We start from the raw sequence: 20,663 nt of genomic DNA, 5'->3' as shown, positions 1-20,663 counted from the left end.
AAAGTTCATTTTGGTCAATTAACTTAAAAAAACTCCATATTGATTTCTTAATTCTTCAAAACACACTAAGTTAATCATTTTCGCCTAATTAACGACAAATTTAATGATGATTTATTAGTTTTTGCGTTGTTAATTAGACAAAAAAGACTAATGTAATACATTTTGAAGATTTAATAAATCAATGTGAATTTTTTTAAAATTAATTGACCAAAACGAACCGAAGTAAACATACGATACAAAAAAGAGTATTACCCTTCTTTGTCCACCTTCTTAAAAAAACGCATTGTCATCGTATAAAATAGAGCGATGCATTAAAATATATTTTTTAATAAATAACAATATTTAAAACAATAAGAAATAACATTAAAATAAATAAATGATACCTTGTGATTGATAGAATCAAAATAGAATTATGCCATTTACTAATCTTTTTAATAAATAAAACAAATCTATTTAAAATTAATGTTAGATATAATAGGTAATAAAAGACTTTAAATTAAACAAAAGAAAAAATCAGCATAAAAAAATAGCCTCAAAAAGCTTGATTATATATAACCCATAAATAAAAAAACTTAACGAATCGAAGTGTAGTCCAAGTATCGAACGAACAAGTTCCGCCGTTAAATTAAAATCAAAATAATTTCCGCCTTTGCTTCACGGCCATTGCCTCTGCTCTGCTCTGCCTGATGCTTCGCCTTCCATCATCACGTTGAGGTTCGTTTCAATTTCTTCGATTTCTCCATAACCTAACTATCACGTCGCTACTTTTTTTCCTCTCTCGCCCAATTTTCCTAACCCTACACCCAATTATTCGATTAGGTTCTGCTTGATTGATTCTAATCACTTTTTTGTTTTGTTCCTTTCTCGAGATAGTGAAAAGCGGCATTAGGATTGAATCAATGTGTTTTATAGCTTTATTTGTATGTGGATTTGTTTATAACATTGTGGGTCCATTTGAATTTTCATCAATTTCGTATTTTCTTTGTTTTTCCCCTTTTGGAATTAATCTATGATCTGTATTTATAGTTACGTGTGCTAATTTAGAACCTAATACAGGTTTTGATATTAAGAAGGTGAAAAAAATTAAACTCAATAGTTATTACTACTGTTATAAAGTAGTAGTGAATGGTTATACAAATGAATATGCTTCTAGGTTTTTTTTTATGCATACTCTTGGAGCTTGTTTTTCATGTCATTTGATTTAATACATTTATCATGCCTTCTTTGTTAGATGAGATAGGATTAGAAATTAAAATGTTAAAAAGAAAGTTGGAATAGCACCTATAGTAAGGAGATTAAGGTGGTTTGAGCATGTTGAGAGAAACTATGTGGATTTTGTAGTAAGGAGAGTAGATCAGATGGAGGGTAGTCAAACTGCTAGAGGTAGCGAAATAAATACCGAGAAAAACTATTAAGAAAGATCTTGAGATTAATGAACTAGATAGAAGTATGGTATTTGATAAAATCTTATGATTTTGCTTGATCCATGTAACCAACCCTATTTAGTGGGATAAGGCTTGGTTGTTGTTCTATCATGCTTTCTTTTGATGAAGCATTTTCATCTCTGTGATATAATATTTTGTGGTAGTGCTTTATTAGTCGGTTTAATCTCTATAATTTATAATTGATTGGATTTTGGTATGGTGTGCAGGCTCTTTCCCTCCTTTGAATTCTGCAGCTCTGAGTAAAGATCATCGGGCTGTAGAGAATGGCAGAAACTATGTCCAGCTTCTGGGGTCCAGTTACATCCACCAAAGAGTGCTGTGAAGAAAATTTTATACATTCGTGTTACATTGCAGAACTTTATAACACTATATCCAACATTCCGACAATTATTTTGGCTCTGATTGGTCTTATAAATGCTCTAAGACAGCGATTTGAGAAAAGGTTCAGTGTCCTTCATTTATCAAACATGACACTTGCCATTGGGAGCATGTTGTACCATGCCACACTGCAACGTGTGTAAGTATCAGTCTCCATCTTTTTCTGTGGAAATCTATGTTTTCTTTTTTGATTGATTGCAACTTATATACTGTTAGATTGTATTATACAGACTTAGGTTGGCATTTTATAAAATGTTTATTTCAATACTGAAAATTTCAGACTTAAGGTGTTTGCTAGAGATATATCACCGTACTCTAGCTACCAAGGTTGTCAAGATCGGGATCTTGCATAAGATCAGAAAGGGATAGTAAGATCGTAAAACGTAAGATCTTAACTAAGATTGGAAGATTCTACTCTTTTTTTTTTGTTAGATTGGGAGGGGTAGCAAGATCGTAAAACATATGATCGTAACAAAAATCGTAAGATATTACTAAAACGAAAAATAATACTATATGTTTGAAGTTCTTTTACATGGTATTGTGGTAGGCAAGTGTATTCGTTGGAAACTGGCCTCCACCAAACCGTAATTGTTGTGCCTCGATATCTTGTCACCCTTTTCGGCTTGTAATGGTGGTGATCGCAAAACGGTCGGTCGTGGCCAGAACTGGCCAAGATCGCACATAATCAATGGTTTTATGATTTTTTCACTATTTGGCTACAACACACATTCAACTTAAGATCGGAATCGTTGGGGTGAGTGGGATTGTAAAACCATAAGATTTTAAGATCTAGACCGTGATTTTGACAACCTTGCTAGCTACATGTTGTCATGAGGAAATATTGAATCATAAATATGGATTGGTTTTTTATCATCATTAATAACTTAATTTGGCCATACAAACATCTTTTCATGTTCATATGGTTCAATTGATATTCATATTGACGAATAATTAGGATTTTTTGCTCTAACCTCACAAATATCACATTTTTTTGGGCAACATGGTGCAATAAAGATCATGTAATGGCAGAGTCCAGGAAATGGTTGGACCCATTGTGGTTTTGTTGTAGGCATCATCACCTTGCATTTGTAAGGTGCTGATTCCACAGCTTGAAGAACAAAGTACTGAAATGACAATGCCAGAGACATGGGGAGAAACATAACTTCTACAAAAAGAGAGAGGAGCAAAGAACAATAGGAATGATATAGGAGAGGAAAAAATGTAATATACAACAAAAACAAATAATTAGCTAGAACAGAGAAGGGACCAATAGACAGAGATTATTTGAGAGAACCAAAGTTCTGGCTTCAAAGGAGGGGAGGTGGTGCAGATGTAGATTGGAGTATGTTCTGGTTTAGAAGTTCAGGTTTCGAGGTAGATCATTTGTTAGAGATGATGGTTGGGAAATGTCACTCAAACGCTGGAGATGGTGGGTATGGACGGATCTTTAAATTTTGAATAGTGGGGGCACCATATATAAATCTCTAGTATTAATTATACCATTTAATTTTTAAATATTAATATACATCATAAACATTTTCTATTATTTTTCATTATATATATATATATATATATATATATATATATATATATATATACTTCTTTGATGACAATGTAAGACATTGTTTCAAATCCCCAAACACCAAGGAGTTTGTCCCTAGTCAACCACTCTGTGCCTAGAAGTTGGTGTTTCTTTCGGAACTAAAAACCCTTAATCTTAACCTGGGGCAACGTAGTTTTGTTCAGTGAGTTTGACTATGCATTCCAATTGTAAGAGAATCGATCCATTTATACACCTTCCAATAAGAGGTTCAACCGCATACATATATATATATATATATATATATATATATATATATATATATATATATATATATATATATATATATATATATATATATATATATATATATATATATATATCCTTAGAGCATTTTGCTACAAGATCTTGTTACTAAGTACTCCTACTCTCTAAGAGCATTTTGCTAAACTATATCCTTAGAATCTATATTAATTAGTATTTGCTATTTGCCTTCTTTAAATTTGTTATTGTGGGTGCTTCTGAAATTTAAAATACAACCTAGGCAAAACAAATCATAGATGTATCATGAATGTTCTATCATGTATGTGCTATGTTGGGCTATGGGTAGAGTAGTTTGTATTGGGTGATGATGACATTGGTCAAAATTTCAAACATATTCTTCTTTATCAAAACTAAGTGCAGGCATATGCCCCCACTATCCCTAATATACATCATCCATATGGAGTTCATTCAGTTTGTGCTAAATTCTGGGGCAAAAGGATGAATGTATAATTTCTTAATTTATTTCAGATACAAAATTGAAGTTTATATGGTAGGTATTATGGGGCGTCCAAGTCCTACATCGGGTAGTATAGGATATGCTTGGTGGTTGGTGTAATTAAGCAAGCGGCTTGGTTCTTTCCCTTAATAGCTAGCTTTTAAGGGAGGATTCCCAAATTGCTTGGATACTTATCAATTGGTATCAGAGTTGGTTATCGCTGGCTCAGATAAGAAAGGACTGCTACTGAGAGATTAACCTAGTATATGTTGGAGATTACCGCCACTAAGACATCGGCTTTCATTGGCGGTGCTATGATAGCACTTGGGTATTATGTGGTGTCCAAGTCTCACATCCAGTATTATGGGATGCTAGGTGGAGTATTAACGTTTTTTGGTTCTTCCCCCTTGATAACTAGCTTTTAAGGGAGGGTTCTCCAATTGCTTGGAGACTTATCATTACAATGGGATCTAAATTGGTTTCTTGAGCCCCCACTTAGTGATAAATCAAATAGGTGTACTTATACTAAATTATTTTACATTGTCATTTACCGACTCCTCCTGAGGTTATTCTTCAAGTGCAGTGTAGTCTTTGAATTTATTTATGTATTCAAGTTAGTTCTTAAATTTACAAACCCAATCATGCAAGTCATTATTTGGGACTAGAGTGAGAAATAAACAAGAAGGATTAACATGATATGAATTTATAAGTTAGGTGATAACTTTTACACTTGAATAAACTATGTAACTAGATGGATAATAATTACAGGGACTACGAAATCCCCAAACCATAGTTTGGGCAAAAGCTCCAACATTTTACCCTGTGATTTGAGGATTAGGCTTTTTTAAAGAAAACCAAATACATACTGATTTGCCTATATAATCACCAAGAGCAATCATAGTGTTACCTTTTCCTATGTTGAATAAGTACTACTATAGTGCTACATTTATCTTCCAAATAAAATTGGGTACTTTGAATTGTTTACTCTGTTCATTAATTATTAAATATTTTTATTTTATTTTATTTTATTTTGGATGACTATTCGTTAATCAGATAATGCTTTTAATTTTTAGGCAACAACAAGGGGATGAAACTCCTATGGTATGGGAGGTGCTTCTGTACATGTACATCCTCTACTCTCCAGATTGGCACTATCGCAGTACAATGCCTATCTTCCTATTTCTGTATGGTGCTGGTTTTGCAATCGCCCATTCCGTGTTCCGTTTTGGTGTCGGCTTCAAAGTGCATTATATAGTTCTGTGTCTGCTGTGTACTCCAAGAATGTACAAGTATTACATTCACACTCAAGATGTGTTGGCCAAGCGGCTAGCTAAGCTATTTTTAGGCACTCTTATATTAGGAAGTTTGTTTGGGTTTTGTGACCGTGTTTTCTGCAACGAGATATTGGGCTGGCGTATTAACCCTCAGGGTCATGCTTTGTGGCATGTCTTCATGGGTTTCAATTCCTACTTTGCAAATACATTCTTGATGTTTTGCCGTGCTCAACAGCGTGAGTGGTCTCCGAAAGTTGTTTATTTAATGGGTGTTTTACCATATGTGAAGATTGAGAAACCAAAAAGCCAGTGACAGATTTGGAAGCTTTTTTCTCATGATACATTATAGCTATAGACAAGTTGTTGACAAAATTATTAAATGGGTGTCTTTCTTTTCTTTAGTTCTTTTTCACTTTGTGGTTTTGATTGGCTTAGAAATGATATTGAATATTTGCATATTTTATTGTAGAAGTAGGATGTGTACCATATTTATCTTGGACCTTAACTCAATATTGGCAAAAGTGAACGTTGTTTTGCATACTGGTTTTTGTTGGGATCCTGGAATGCCCGGATGCATAATGGTCAGTATTTTGTTGGATACTGGAAGGAACCACCACTCCTAAATTATTTATATTTTATTCATTAGATTCAGATGAATTACTTCATATTTTACTAATTGAGTTTCTAAAATAAGTAATTTTTAACCTTTTATATTGAAATTTTTAGAAGATTTTTCTTTCAGTTTCATTAGTGTTGGTCAATCCACGATGTAAAACGGCATGTTACATCCTTCAAAACATTTAAATCACTACTACTATTTCTTAATCTAAAAATATGGAGAAACTAAAAATGACTGGTTTTAAAATTATCTGTGAGAGCATGTACATAATATTTGTATTTATCTCTACAAAAGAAACTTATCAGAATTCCTATTAATTGAGAGTCAAAAGCAAACAATTATATATTAAAAGTTTAGATTAAAGAATTATATAATATTATAATGGTAAAAAAATAGAGGTGTGTATGTTACACATGTTAGGGTAAGGGTACCAAAGGTCTTAGTAGGTTTATGATAATTTGAGGATGATTAGGGCTTGTCCACAACGATGAGAAGCTGTGTATGACAGTGTTTACGGTGGTTTAGAGGTCCTGTTCATGTGAGGTGAGAGGCTCTGTATGCAAGCATGTAACTTTGAGCGTTAAGTGTATAATTTATGATATGCCCCTTCTTTCATTGGGGAAGGAGTGTTCATAGCCTTTGGGCCTAGGGTCCTTTGGAAGGATCGCCGCCTACTGAATCAATGGTGAATCGTTGAACCTTTACTTTTTTGAGGGGCATGATCCAACTACTGACCATGACTTCTCTATGAACAAGAGACCTCATTTCCCACGTTTTCTCATAATTTGGCGAGTCAAAGATGCTTGGGGGTGAGGCGATACCTCTTGGAAAGCAATACATGGTTGTCGCCTCTCTTGAGAGTTGTCAAGCTCCCGTCCTTGTTAGGGCCTTTACAAATATAATTTTACGCAACCCCTAAAGCACGAGGACTTTTTATAAAGGGAGACAAAATTTGTTTGCCATAGAGCGTTGGAGTATCTCGGAGCCCTAAGTTTCTAAGTTTCTGAGTGATATGTGTGACGAATCAGACCAACTAGGCTTTTAGGTTCTTAGGCTGAGTTACGTTGAGTCTGGTTGATGTGATTATAAGTCCCTCAGGTTATGGCCTTGGACCTCTCGGTCGGGACTTCTATTAAGTACTCAGAAGAGACTTTGAACTTAAGTCTCTTAGGCTATACTTTGGTTGCGCCCCCTAGGAAAGATATTTATGTTTGGACTTAGTTCGGGAAAACTCTAATTACCTCAGGCGACACTACAAGAAAAAACACATTTAACGTCGGACGCGAAATGCATTTAACCTCGGCTACAGAGACGGGGTAATGAATGGCGTCATGAAAAATGTACACTTTACCTCTCGGTTTTAAAATAATTATCGGGTATGTGAAAAGGTCATGAGTTCGATATCCAGGAAGACCTTTTTGGAATTCTGAAATGGCGAAAACGCATGTCCCCTAGGTTTTGTAGTTTTGCAGACAGATATACCATATTTTCACCTTGGTTATCTCATAAAATCGAAGGGTAAAACAATTTTATTAAATTTAATGTGGATTGTTCATTTCACTAAACCCTATACTGAACATATAACTTCTAAAAATTGTTAGAAAACTAATTATATGAACAATTGTGTTATATTTGAAGAACAACTTACATTGATTTGAAGCATTCTGCAACTCATCATTCTTCTAACGCTGTTTTATGAGCAAAATCTCTCTAATGTTTCAAGTTCTTTATTCAATACTTTCTTTTCTACTAATCCATTCTTGAAAGCATAAAATTTGATGCTTTAAAAAATGAACAAATATGGAAGAAAGTTGAACAAAAATTAAAAGTATTGGAGAGATTTTAACAATAAGACAATGTGAGATGAATGATGAGTTGCAGAATGATAGAAAATCATTAATTAGTGTAAACAAGTTTCAGATACAACATAATTCTGTATATGATTATTTCCAAAATCAATTTACTAGGTTATATGTTCAAAGGGGGTTAGTGAAACAAACAATCGACATTAGATATAATAAACTCAACTAGATGGAACAAGATGAGAGTTGCACAAAGAATTTCAAAAAACATAATCTCAATCTCAATATCAACAACAAAATTAACAACATCAAGAACAACAACGTCAATAAACAACAACAATATCAATAACAACAATGTCAATAAACAATCCATAGAGTTTAGGGTCTCAACAACAAGAACAATAACATCGACAAAAACAAGATTAATAACATCGACAAAAACCACAACAAAAAGTCTAGGGTTTCAGATCTCAACAAAAACAACAACAATAATAATAACAACAACAACAATATGACAAAAATATTAATAGTGATGTTTGACATACCAGATCTCTAAAGAAGAAGTCAAAGAAAATGATTTGGATCTCTAAAGAAGAAAAGGAAGCCTAAAACACATATCATCTTCGTATTGAAGATGATATATGTTTATGACTATCGTTGTATAGAGCTCTTCGTTAGAGTTCTATTTGTGTTGTTTAGACAAATAAAACTGAATGCTACAAGTTAACACGCACACTTTCTCTCTCTCTATCTATCTATCTATCTATCTATCTATCTATCTATCTATCTATCTATATCAGAGAAACATATTCACGTCGGTTGATATGAAAATCGAGGGGTAAAGTAGCATACTTTTAAATTAAAAATAAAATATTCAAGAATGCGTCACTTTTAATGAGATAAAAATATAAACTGAGGCTGCTCGGATTCAAAGCATGTACATTGAATATGTTTACCCATCGATTTTCCAAATAACGGACGAAATATATTATATATTTTTTTAATTAAAAAAACAGGGTGTGTCCAGGTATTTGACCTCGTTTTTTCATTACGTGAGATGAAATCGTCGTCATGAATGTATTATTTGTAGTAGTGCGAGGAGTTAAATAGTCTTCTTGAGAGGAACTTTTAGTCTCACAAGCAAGGCGTTGCATCTCTCAGACAAGACTTCTATCAAACCCTCAGACAAAATTTTAAACTAGGTCTCTTAGGCTATATTTCGGTCGCATCCCCTAAGCAATATATATATATATATATATATATATATATATATATATATATATATATATATATATATATATATATATATATATATATATATATATATATATGTTTGAACCCTGTCTAAGGAAACTCTAAGTCCCACATATGAGGAGTTAGATAGCATTCTCGAGGGGAACTCTTAGTCCCACAAGAGAAGTTATATAAGGTCATGCTGATGAAACCATAAGTCCCTCGGGTGAGGTGTTGGACCTCTCGGACGAGACTTCAATCAAATCCTCATACACTTTGGTCGCTCCCCCTAGGCTTCTATCAAACACTCATCTTATATATATTTGAACCACACTCGCAAAAACTCTTAATCCCTCATGCGAGGAGTTAGATAGCTTTTTTGAAAAGAACCTGTAACCCCATTGCAAGGTGTTGAATCTCTCATACGAGACTTCAATCAAATCCTCATACAAGACTTTCGATCATGCTCTCTTAATGATATATATATTCCGATCAAATTTCATAAATTATTGGATTAGGCTAGTATGAAGGTAATTATAGAGATATGTGATAAAATTTCAATATGCTGGCGGTTTTAAAATTTCACTTATTTTTCTCGCAACATTCATTGCCTATGATTAAAATTCTTTTTAGAGTGTATGCATTTCAATTAAATTTTTTTTTAACATTGTTTTGTGAAACAAATTATTTTGTAATAAATAATAACAATAAATACTCCCTCCGTTTTTTATTATAAGTCGTTTTTGACTTTTCACTCGTATTAAGAAATATAATAATTATGGTATGAAAAAGATAAGTTATGAATGATTTTACAAAATTATCCTTTATTAATTGTATTGGAAAGACAAATTGATATAATTGAAAGGAGAGAGAATAATAAATATTTAAGGGTAAAATAGGAAAAATACCATTAATGATTCATTGATATTATAAAACGACTTATATTGTGATACAAAATAATTTTCCAAAGTGACATATAATAAAAAACAGAGGTAATAAGAAGATAAACAGAAAAAAAAAAAAAAAAAAAGGGAAGAGATATTAATATGTAATGTGAGAGGGTTTTGGTTGGGGGTTTGCAAATTGCAAGTGCAGTTTGAAGCGTCTTCTTTTTACATTATATGTATGAATCATAAACGGAACCCTTTTTCTTAACCAATCACCACCTTTCAGATTCAGCATCACAAACACAATCCGGTGAGTCTATTTTCCTTTTTGCTTGCTTTAAATCAAGAAAAACTATGGAACCTAAACAATTATCGCTTAATTGCCCCCTTAAAAAATCTCAATTTTTGGGAACAAATTTAGGTTATTTGGTAGACCTAGGTTTCAAATTGGGCCGATAAGAGCTGCGTCTTGGTGTCATCAGGCAGCGTCAACATTGCTCAGATTGAGCATCAGACGTGTTAGAATTGGCCATAGTGATTCACTGCCCATTTCTTCATTCATTCATAGCTTTTCATTTTGTCTTAAATAGGGATCAATTGTTGAATAGTGCTTGATGCTAGGTTTTTTCTAATGTCATTCTCTTCTATTTTCTCAAATTATACTGTACTGAAAAGTGTCATTGATTATGCAGTTTTTAAATTATCATACCTGGAACACTCAAGCTAAGAACATGGCAAATCAACCAAATAATCCGCTAAGTTCTGCAGCACTTATCCAGAAAACTGGTGAGGATCAAGTAATCAGTGTCCCTTCTGCTGCGGGCTTTATAGATTCATTGGAACAACGGTATCAAAAACTCAAAGAGCATGCAGAAGCTTATCCCTATGTATGGGCTTCCTATATTGTTGTATATGGTGGCTTTGGTCTCTGGACTACCTATAGATGGAGAAAGCTTCGCAGGACAGAGGACAGTGTACGCAAACTTCAACGAAGACTACGTGACCTCATTGAAGCTGAACAACCTGCTAGTTCTGCCAAAGTGGTTGAAAAGGGTTCCACATCTTCTGTGAAACCTTCCAAGTAGATATTCCTTACCAGTTACAAAAGCCAGGTAGATATTACTTTTCTTTACCGTCATGGTTGCTGCTGGCTTGAAATAAGATTCTTTGGCTCCTCTATTGAACTGAATCATTAGAGGAAATCCTAGATTAGATTGTGCGTTGTGGACATCGATAGAATTTGAATCTTATTTTTCCTTCCAAAGTTTTGTGGGTATTATTTTTTACCCAATCATTAGATGTACTATACTGCATACTCTTGTATGAGGAGACATGTTATGTATAAAACCATTCTTTGTTCTCACCAAACCATTTGAGATTTTAAGTTCATGGTAGATTTTTTATAGCTCATAAACTGGCTAATGTACCCTTTCATTCAATGAATCATGATACAAAAGAAATGTTGGCTTCAGTTGTTCACTGCAAGAACACTATGAACTTTTGCACGTTGGCATTTATATCGTGAATCATAAATGGACCAATCCACCCGATTAATATGTCCTCTTAAAATATGGAAATAATTATTTAAACATATATGGTTCAACATTAGAAAATAAGATAATCAAAATACAATGTTAATGAGTTCACCAATTGATAAGTTACATGATCTTCTTCTCGCCATTCTATGGATCAAATATAGGAGGGAAATAAGAAATTAGTGTGATTTGTATATGAAAAGAAAGAAAAAATAGTTTTTTTTATATATAATTTTGTATTTGTCTGTTGGGCTAATTCATCTATTCTGTTTTCTGGCACCTGTCATCCCATATTTTATATTTGACAGCAATTAGAAATTATATTTAGTCGAAAAATTTCACTTTTATTAAGCTGTAATTTTTGAAAATTTCGATAGTACTATTTTTTTTGTTGCATTTTTTTTTGGAAAGTTTGCATTTATATTGGAAATCTAAGAAAATCCAGTATATTCTAGAAAAAAATATGCAATTTTATTGAATTTTTTGAAATTTCCGAAAAAGAAATAACATAAAATTTTAAAATTCCAGTAATTGTCTTGAAAAAATATTATTGTAAATTTTGAAAAATTTGGTAAACATCTAAAATTATCAGTTATTTTCAAAATTCTGGTATACTATAATACATTCAAAATTTTCGGTAATGTAGAATAATGTTTTACTTCTGCGGTTCAGAATTGGCATAGCTCGTCTGTTTATACGCGGTTCAGAATTGACAGAGCTCATTTGTTCACCACTGACGCTGTATATTTTCTTTTTAACATGCTCAAAATTTAAGGAAAGAATCATCAACTTCATCATACTCGTATCATACAACTTTGGTAGATTCCTTCAAAATGACATACTCAGCAGTTGAACGATCTTTGAAAGATTCAACATCAAACGAAGGAACCTTTTATTCAAGAAATGGTAAAGAAGAAGAAGTTTCTTCAATATTTGAACAAATGAGAGGAGGAAAGACATCAACCTCTGGGGAAAATATGAAAGAATATTCTTCCGACGAAGAACATGAAGTTTGCTTAAAGGCAACCTACGATGTAAATACTTTTTCAAGTAGTAAACCATCTTATGAACAACTATTTAGAATGAGTGGTCAATTTGTAGAAGAAAATGATAAACTAAGAGAACGCTTCCTAGGTCTTAAAAGAGTCTGTAAGATACCTTGAAGGAATCAATAAATTATTCATGGAAGATATAACTAGGCTTAAAATGTCTCTCTGAAAAAAGAAGTTAATGATTTGCATGAAACCCTAGGAAATTTTATCCAATGAAAAGAAAAGCTCGATCTTATTGAGTCAAAGGCCTTCCTTAAATAAAGATGGAATATGATTTAAGAAGGACAAAAACCCTAGGAAAGGTATAAACAAAAGAAAAAGAGTCACCCAGTTTATAAGTGTACACACTGTAAAAGGGTCGGCCATTTAGAACCTTTTTGTTTCGATAATTTGAAAAGATCTAAAGGTAAAAATCTTAGATCTTCTAAAACTAATGCACATGGGCCAAAGAAGATGTAGGAACCAAAATCGAAACCTTAGTATTTTGCATGTATGCTTTACAACTCAAAGATTTGATGATTATTAATAGTATTGTGCAAAGCAAGAGTAAACTTTAAAGTATATTGTATACAAAGTCTTTGATCCAAGAACGTACGATGATGGAAAATGAAATTATGTTCAGGCATGGACAAATGTCGGACCAAATGTCTACGACATTGTATACCATAAAAAGAAAATCAGTTTGCAAGAATGATAACAAATAACAACTAAAGCAATAAATAACACAGGAGAATTGGTAACTTAGTTCGATGAAACCTCACCTACGTCTAGGGGGGCTTCCAACCCAAGAAATGAAATCCACTACTTTGAGTTAATACAATTAGTCTTATAGGAACATCAACCCCGTGATGTTCAATGCCTCTTCCTAATCCTAGTGAATTTATAATAGGCATGAGCAATCTTTAATAATTGCTCACACCTCTCATGAGAGGTTTGAGTCTCCTTAAATAGAAATGTTTCTTCTAGGTTTCTTCAATGGGCATGAATAACTTTGATCTCGTCAAGAAATATAGGAGATTCTGTTTTGATTTGTTTCACAAAAGTATCCAAAAGATATTATTTGTTTTTTATTCAAATTCAAATTTAAATTCACCAATAATTTGATTTGATCACATCTAATTTTACAATCAAATCTAATAGATGCATTGCTAAAAGATAGCAACAAATCTGATTAAATCCCAATCTGAAAATTATGCTCAGAACAACATCCATCACGATCTGCTGACAAATGTCAAATATTGCACACATGTTGGAACATTCGATTTGACATCTGTCCTCGTGACAAAATTCTGAATCTTGAACAATTAAAATAAAATCTTTACTCTTTACTCTTGGTCAAACATCAACACTCACAAATTTACTCATTACTCTCGGTCTGCAGATTGAGACCAGATGCCAGAACACTTGTTAGAACATCTTGTTCCATATGTTTCCTTTGCACAAAATATACCTTTTACATATATTGTTTTACCTAATGCATCCAATCAAAAGGAACAACAATCTCCCATTTGGAAAATTTCGGCTAAAATAACTTACAAGATGTGATCTTCAAGAAGTAGCACAAGTAGCATACCATGTTAAGATATTCCATATCAATGTATACATAGCAACATCAAACCATATATGTAAATCAGGTTAAACACCAAACATGAGCTCACAACATCACATCAGACACAACATTTACTCCCTCTTTTACCATAATTTGGCAAATGTTTGAAAATTAAAATCGGAGAAACTTATCTGAACAAGCTTTTTATTCACTCCAGAATTAGCAAGGGCAACTTGCTCATCCTTCCTCTGAGTTGGAAACGCAGTCACCGACATGTCAAACATATTTTCTGGCACATCCTGGTTGACATCTTCATTACCATCTTTAGTGAAATCTTTAAGCATTAGGTTACTCCACAACAGTTGAGTGCAACTACTTCCAATATATATACTTTGGGAATCAAATTTGTAATCCTTCATTTGCTTTACTTGAAAATCAGGAAATTAGGTAACATCTCCTACGATGTTCAACTCAAATTCAGACTGCATTTGTTTGAACAAAATGTTTTACCATCTTGTCTGATAAGTCACAAATGTGAACTATCATAAGATTTTCATTGTATTTCACAATATCATCCTCCAGTAGCTGACAACCTCTTCAAATGTCAAAGTTTTTTTTTGATAACTTCCTTTTAAGGTCTATCCTCTTGCGATACAAATAATTTCACTCCAACACACTTTCCTTAAAATGGAAAGACATGTTGTTGAAAGGAGCAATATTAACATTTGTCAGAATCTTTTTTCCACCAACTATTTTCTTTGATTTCTTGTCAGACCTTTTACTAAGAGAAACATATTTCGTAATACCTTAATTGACATGAGCAGACCCATCATGAGCTTCATTATTCTTAGGGATAGAACCCTCATCAGCATTGACAAAAACATTAACAACATCATCAATGTTATCACTCACATTATTCACCATATTATCCTTTTCTTGGGACTTTGTTATATTCTCGATGATTGTCTTCATTATGTTGGAAAAGGGAACGCGATCTTCAACTTCCACATAATCATCATTCTTGATGACACCATCCATGTGAGTGGCATAATTACTAACATCCTGATTGACTTCAACATTAATGTACCTATTAAGGAAGTCACTTTTCACACTCATCTGATAAAGTTTGAAATTCAGAATACATGATAGTCTTGGTATCAATCTGATGGCTCCAAGATGGATAATAGGAGCAAAAGCTTCAGCACCATATAGATTTCCATCTTCTTCAGCAAACAACGTCATGTTTCCTATTTTGTTAGTAACAACTAGCTCCACATCAAGACCAATGAGATCGAAATTTTCATCTTCATGGGAAATCATTCGAACGTCATTAACACCACCACCATATATACAATAATATCAACCTCAACATCTTAATGGACATGATCATCATCACTCATCAAATTATTTTCAGGGATCACACCATCATTATCATTATGAAATTGAGACTATGTCTCCAACATGTCGGACAAGATGTTTGGCGCATCTTTATCAACATCTTAATTTCCTAGATTGGTTTCCTGGGTCTCATAAGCAAAAGACGTTTGAATAAGATAATTGTTTCTTATAGGCCCACATGAGTGGGACATTAATCACATTTCTATAAGCATCTAGGTCAGACTTGTCAAAATATGGAATATTATGGAGAGCAATGTCTGGTACATGTTTCTTGACATACAACCTATACCTGAAATTCAATATATTAAGAGGAACACCAATTCCAGCTTCACCAAACACAATATCATGTTCTTGATTAATAAAAACTCCAGAAATATGAGAAGTAGGGATGACAATGGGCATGGTTTGGGCAAGGTACTATAGTACTCATCCCCATATCCGCGATTTGAAAAAATCTCTGTGCCCGAGCCCATACCCGCTTGGGTGCCAAAGTTAGCACCTGTACTCGTGTCCTATGGGTATATAAGTACCCATACCCATACCCGTGACCCGCATTCCTATTAAAAAAATATCAACTATAAAATATCATATAATTTTAAGTTTTTAAAAACATTAAAAAAAATTCAAACAATTTATCATTGAAATAAACTAACACTTATATTAAATATGTAATTATTTAACATTGATATACGTTTTATAATTGATAGACATACATTTTTATATAATAATATAGACAAAAATATATAAATAAATAAAAATACATAAATATATAGTGTGCGGGTATGGGGCGGGGTGGGTACCAAAGTGCCCATACCCGTACCCGTTTATTTTTATGGGTAATTACCGGAGCCCATGTCCATACCCATTTTTACGGGTTTCTACCTTACCTGTTGTGGGTAAATTTGCGGGTGCCCATTGGGGATGTGTCAAATTTCCATCCCTAATGAGAAGGAACTCCAATAGGAAATATTCTCCCTTAATCACTAATATTCGTTAGTTTCTTTTTCTGAACCATTGTTGGTTGTTCAATATTAGGAAAACCTCCAACCTAAACGCCAACCTTGCCTTCAATGAAAACTCCTTGAAATAGTCTCAAAAAGTCCATAAGTGATCATTTAAAAACATGAGTAAGATGTTGAAACATCTTGTAAGACATCTTGATTTGCTTCCCAGCTTGATAGTCCTCATAAATTTTACCTTCTTTAATTTTAAGATCAGTACACATATGACAACTTTCTCTATAACAGACCCCGAGATTTTTGTGTCATATCTTAGTTTCAATGTCATCCATGGTGTATGAAACATGATCTTCAACATTCTTCTCTATAGTTGCAGCAACCATCTTCATCTTTACAAATTTCTTTCTCTTATTGCTATCAAAAAATGTAACATAATTTCTTTCTCCTATCAAATGTCCATTGAAACTACTGTCAAAATGAAAATCTTCACAAGAAAATATATGAACAAGAATATTAGGCTTGCCATGCCAAACTTATTGATGACGCCTTTCAAATTTCTCATTCCACTATGAATACATATGTTGATGATATGGTTGACTACCAAACAATTTACAATAGTACAATGGAATGGAGTAGAACAAATTAATGCACCGGAAATGATGTTTGACATGATGTTGGGACATGTTACCTGACATTCTGTATTCTATTTTATGGTAAACATGCTTGACAGGATGTTGAGACTTGTTGTCTAACATTCTGCAATCTGTTTTTTGAATAGGAGAAATACAAATTTTCTTTGAATTTGATGGTTCACCAGTATATATAACTTCTTTCATGTTTTTGAAAGTCAGAACATTGTGTGTTTGATTAGATTTACCTTCCTAATCATTATTGACATTGTAGATTCTTCTTTGTTTCCTTGAAAAACTTGAGCATTCAGCTTGAATATGTCCAAAATCTTTGCATTTAAGGCATTGAATCCAATTGATATTTTGTTTTTCACCTCTTGAAATTGTGTTGCTAATTGTATTAAACATTTATATAGACATTATTCCCAGATCCCATATCTAGTTTTCTCATGACTTTACTAAAGATCTTAGCAAGCCTGCGATTTTCTTCAATATCATAATCTACTTGGTCTTCACAGTCTTCATAATTGTCTTTGTCTATAATCTTTGGAGGACTCTTAAAACCATAAAGAATTTTTGGACGATGAATTACTACTCATTGTTTGATATTCTCCATCTTGAACAAAATAAGAATCCTAGAACACACCCAAATAGAATAAAGTGTTTGCTCTGATGCCAATTGAAATTCTATTCAGACATGGACAAATGTCAGACCAAATGTCTGGGACATTGTATACCCAAAAAGGCAGTTTACAAGACAGATAAAAAAATAACAATTAATGAAATAAATAACACAGGAGAATTGGTAACCCAATTCAGTTTAATCTCACCTATGCCTGAGGGTCTTCCAAATCAAGAAAGGACATCCACTAATTTGAATTAGTACAATTAGTCTTATAGGAACATCAGACATGATGTGCAATGCCTATTCCTAATCCTAGTGACTTTATATATAGGCTTACCCCTTAATATGAGAATCCATTTTACTTTCTCTCAATCATTAATATCAAGTTATCAACTGAATAAACAGATCACTAATCCTAAGTGACCAACTCAATAAATAGATACCTAATCCCAAGTCATCAACTCAATAAATAGAACATTGAATGTTGAATTACAACTCAACTAAACAAACCAAACTATATGCTTAAAGATATGAATGAAAGTGCTAGAGTGGTGCACAAACAACAACAAAAACAAAGACTAGAAATATAAACCCTAACACAAGGAATCTTCAACACTTGCACACTCTCTCTAATGAGAGGTTTGAGTCTCCTTAAATATCAATGCTTCTTCTGGGATTTTTCCGATGGGCATGAGCAACTTTGATCTCGTCTTGAAATATAGGAGATTTTGTTTTGATTTGTTTCAAAAAAGTCTCTAAAAGATATGATTTGTTTTTTATTCAAATTTAAATTTAAATTCTCCAATAATTTTATTTGATCACATATAATTTGAAAAACAAATATAATACACGTGTTGCTAAAAGATAACAACAAATCTGATTGAATCCTAATCAAAAAATTACGCTCAAAACAAATCCATCATGACTTGTTGACAAAGGCCAGATGTTACGCACATGCTAGAACATTCAGTTCGACATCTGTCCCCATGATAGAATTTTGAACCTTGAACAACTCAAGTAAATTTTTTACTTGATATAAATCACTATTCCAACTTCTCAAGTAAAGGATTCAGGATAAATCTCTTGCTAAAATTGAACCACAAAAATTACAATTCCAACTTTTCAAGTACAAGGTTCATAATAAATCTCTCGCTAAAACTGAACGACACTTCTAAATCTTTGATGGGAGATCTTATCATTAAGTGTAAATTCATATATTATAATTAAAACAAATCTCATTAAATCTCTTTATAGAATATTTGTTTAATTAATTCTTCAGCATAATCTTGAATAATGCTGAACCAAATTTATCTTCAATGTATATCCAAATAAATCTTCCAACTCCAAATCTTTTTAATTGATCCATATCTTATTAAATATTCTTCAAACTCGTATATTAATACAATCTTTTTAGCAAATGTTACTGAATAATACTTGCTAAAAGATACAACAACAAATCTTCCAGGTATCAAACATCAACACACACATATTCACTCACAAGTCTTGGTCTAAAGACTGAGACCAGTTGTTGGAACATCTTGCCTTTGAACAAAATACATCTTGTACATGTCTTGTTTTACCTAATGCAACCAATAAAAAGGAACAACATGAAATATTAAGTACAATGATCAAAGCAAGTGTTCTAGAGAATATCTCAAGGGGTACAATTCTTAGTGATCAGTTGAATTGATATGTCTATAATGGACTTGTTCATTTTGTTTTTTACCAACTCTCGCATTCAATGATATGTAGAAAAGGAAAATCCACATTATGATTGGTGTTTCTTTTTAAGGGAAGTGTTTATCAAGATTTCTTGATAAGAGATGTATACATTATTTTAAGGTTGAAACAATCAGAAAACTCTTATTAAACCCTTAAAACAATGAATTTATTTTCGCTCATCTCAATAAATTATTTTTTAAACCAAATGAAGAGTCTTTCGAGTGTTTTTAGAAAAGTGTGCAAACAAGCTTAAGAAAGGTGCAACGCACAAAACCCAAAATAAGGTATGCTGAAAATGGGCCAAAAATAATCGATTGGAACTAACATCCAATCGATTGGACCATATCAAAAATAAAAAATACAAACATTAAAGCTCAACATAACGACTAGTTAGGTGATCCATTAATGCAACAACTATTTACAATGGCTAGCTTGCAAAATTAATGTTGCTAATCACTTGACACACTCTTCCAATTGATTGGACATAAGCTATAAACAAAGGCAACTTTCTCATCTCTCTCCTCTCATCATACCATCATTTGAGCATTGCATCGAAACTTTTATAGATCTCTCAAATTATTCATCATCACCTCAAATGGCCAAAAAAATAACACGCTCCTTCAAACCTTCGTCCACATAATTTTCCGAAGATTTCTCCTCTCAATCTCAAGATAACAACTTCAATGTGTATTATGCTGATAGAGAGTTATACATCTCTCATCATTTGGATGAAGACCTCTTCAAGAACTACGCCTTCATGGAAGCCTTCAATTTTGTCGGCTTGAAGAACTTAGAGTTTGAAAAACCTCAAGAGAGGTACCTTAAATTGGTAAGAATGTTTTATGAAAATCTTTCCTACAAAGATGGAATTATCAATTCTGAAGTTTAGAAACACCCCCATCACTCTATCCCTTGAAAACTTTAAAAATATTTGCAACATACCCTTCATCGAGCGAGATTATGATCAAATTAAATCTTGAAGGTAGTGCGTTTAACTTTGACATATTTGCTCACACTCTCCTCATGATCCATATTCTAGAATCCCACCCTCATCCACTATTGGGGTCATACGCCGTGACTGTGGATTGATTCTTTATACAACAAATCATGTACTTTTCCCAAGAAAAAGTAACTATAGCATAATCCATGATTCGTATGCCCCTGTGTCGCATTACGCGAAAAACCGGCGGGAAAAGACACAGAGCCGCCACCGTGCGTTATTTATCCCAAAGGAGGGAAAGGAAACGCTCGAAGTA

At 32.9% G+C, this 20,663-nt stretch overlaps 2 protein-coding genes across 2 annotated transcripts; both read left to right on the top strand.

The window, feature by feature from the left end:
* Positions 1-519: 519 nt before the first annotated feature.
* Positions 520-5,937, top strand: LOC127138321 (alkaline ceramidase). Its single transcript, XM_051064739.1, has 3 exons — positions 520-714; positions 1,652-1,962; positions 5,197-5,937. Exons 2-3 carry the CDS (start codon positions 1,709-1,711, stop codon positions 5,708-5,710), a joined length of 768 nt encoding a protein of 255 aa, XP_050920696.1. The 5' UTR covers positions 520-714; positions 1,652-1,708; the 3' UTR covers positions 5,711-5,937.
* Positions 5,938-10,056: 4,119 nt separating this feature from the next.
* LOC127138320 (uncharacterized) lies at positions 10,057-11,306 on the top strand. The gene is made up of 2 exons (XM_051064738.1): positions 10,057-10,248; positions 10,631-11,306. Exon 2 carries the CDS (start codon positions 10,670-10,672, stop codon positions 11,021-11,023), a length of 354 nt encoding a protein of 117 aa, XP_050920695.1. The 5' UTR covers positions 10,057-10,248; positions 10,631-10,669; the 3' UTR covers positions 11,024-11,306.
* Positions 11,307-20,663: the final 9,357 nt, after the last annotated feature.

The sequence above is a fragment of the Lathyrus oleraceus genome, chromosome 4 (genome assembly GCF_024323335.1).
Source record: "Lathyrus oleraceus cultivar Zhongwan6 chromosome 4, CAAS_Psat_ZW6_1.0, whole genome shotgun sequence".
NCBI lineage: Eukaryota > Viridiplantae > Streptophyta > Magnoliopsida > Fabales > Fabaceae > Lathyrus > Lathyrus oleraceus.
This window is presented reverse-complemented; position numbering and strand designations above follow the sequence as displayed.

Coding starts and splice junctions, on each gene's coding strand:
- LOC127138321 (XM_051064739.1), top strand. CDS start 1,709: ATGGCAGAAACTATGTCCAGCTTCTGGGGTCCAGTTACATCCACCAAA. Junction 1,963..5,196: donor CATGCCACACTGCAACGTGT/GTAAGTATCAGT, acceptor TTTAATTTTTAG/GCAACAACAAGGGGATGAAA.
- LOC127138320 (XM_051064738.1), top strand. CDS start 10,670: ATGGCAAATCAACCAAATAATCCGCTAAGTTCTGCAGCACTTATCCAG.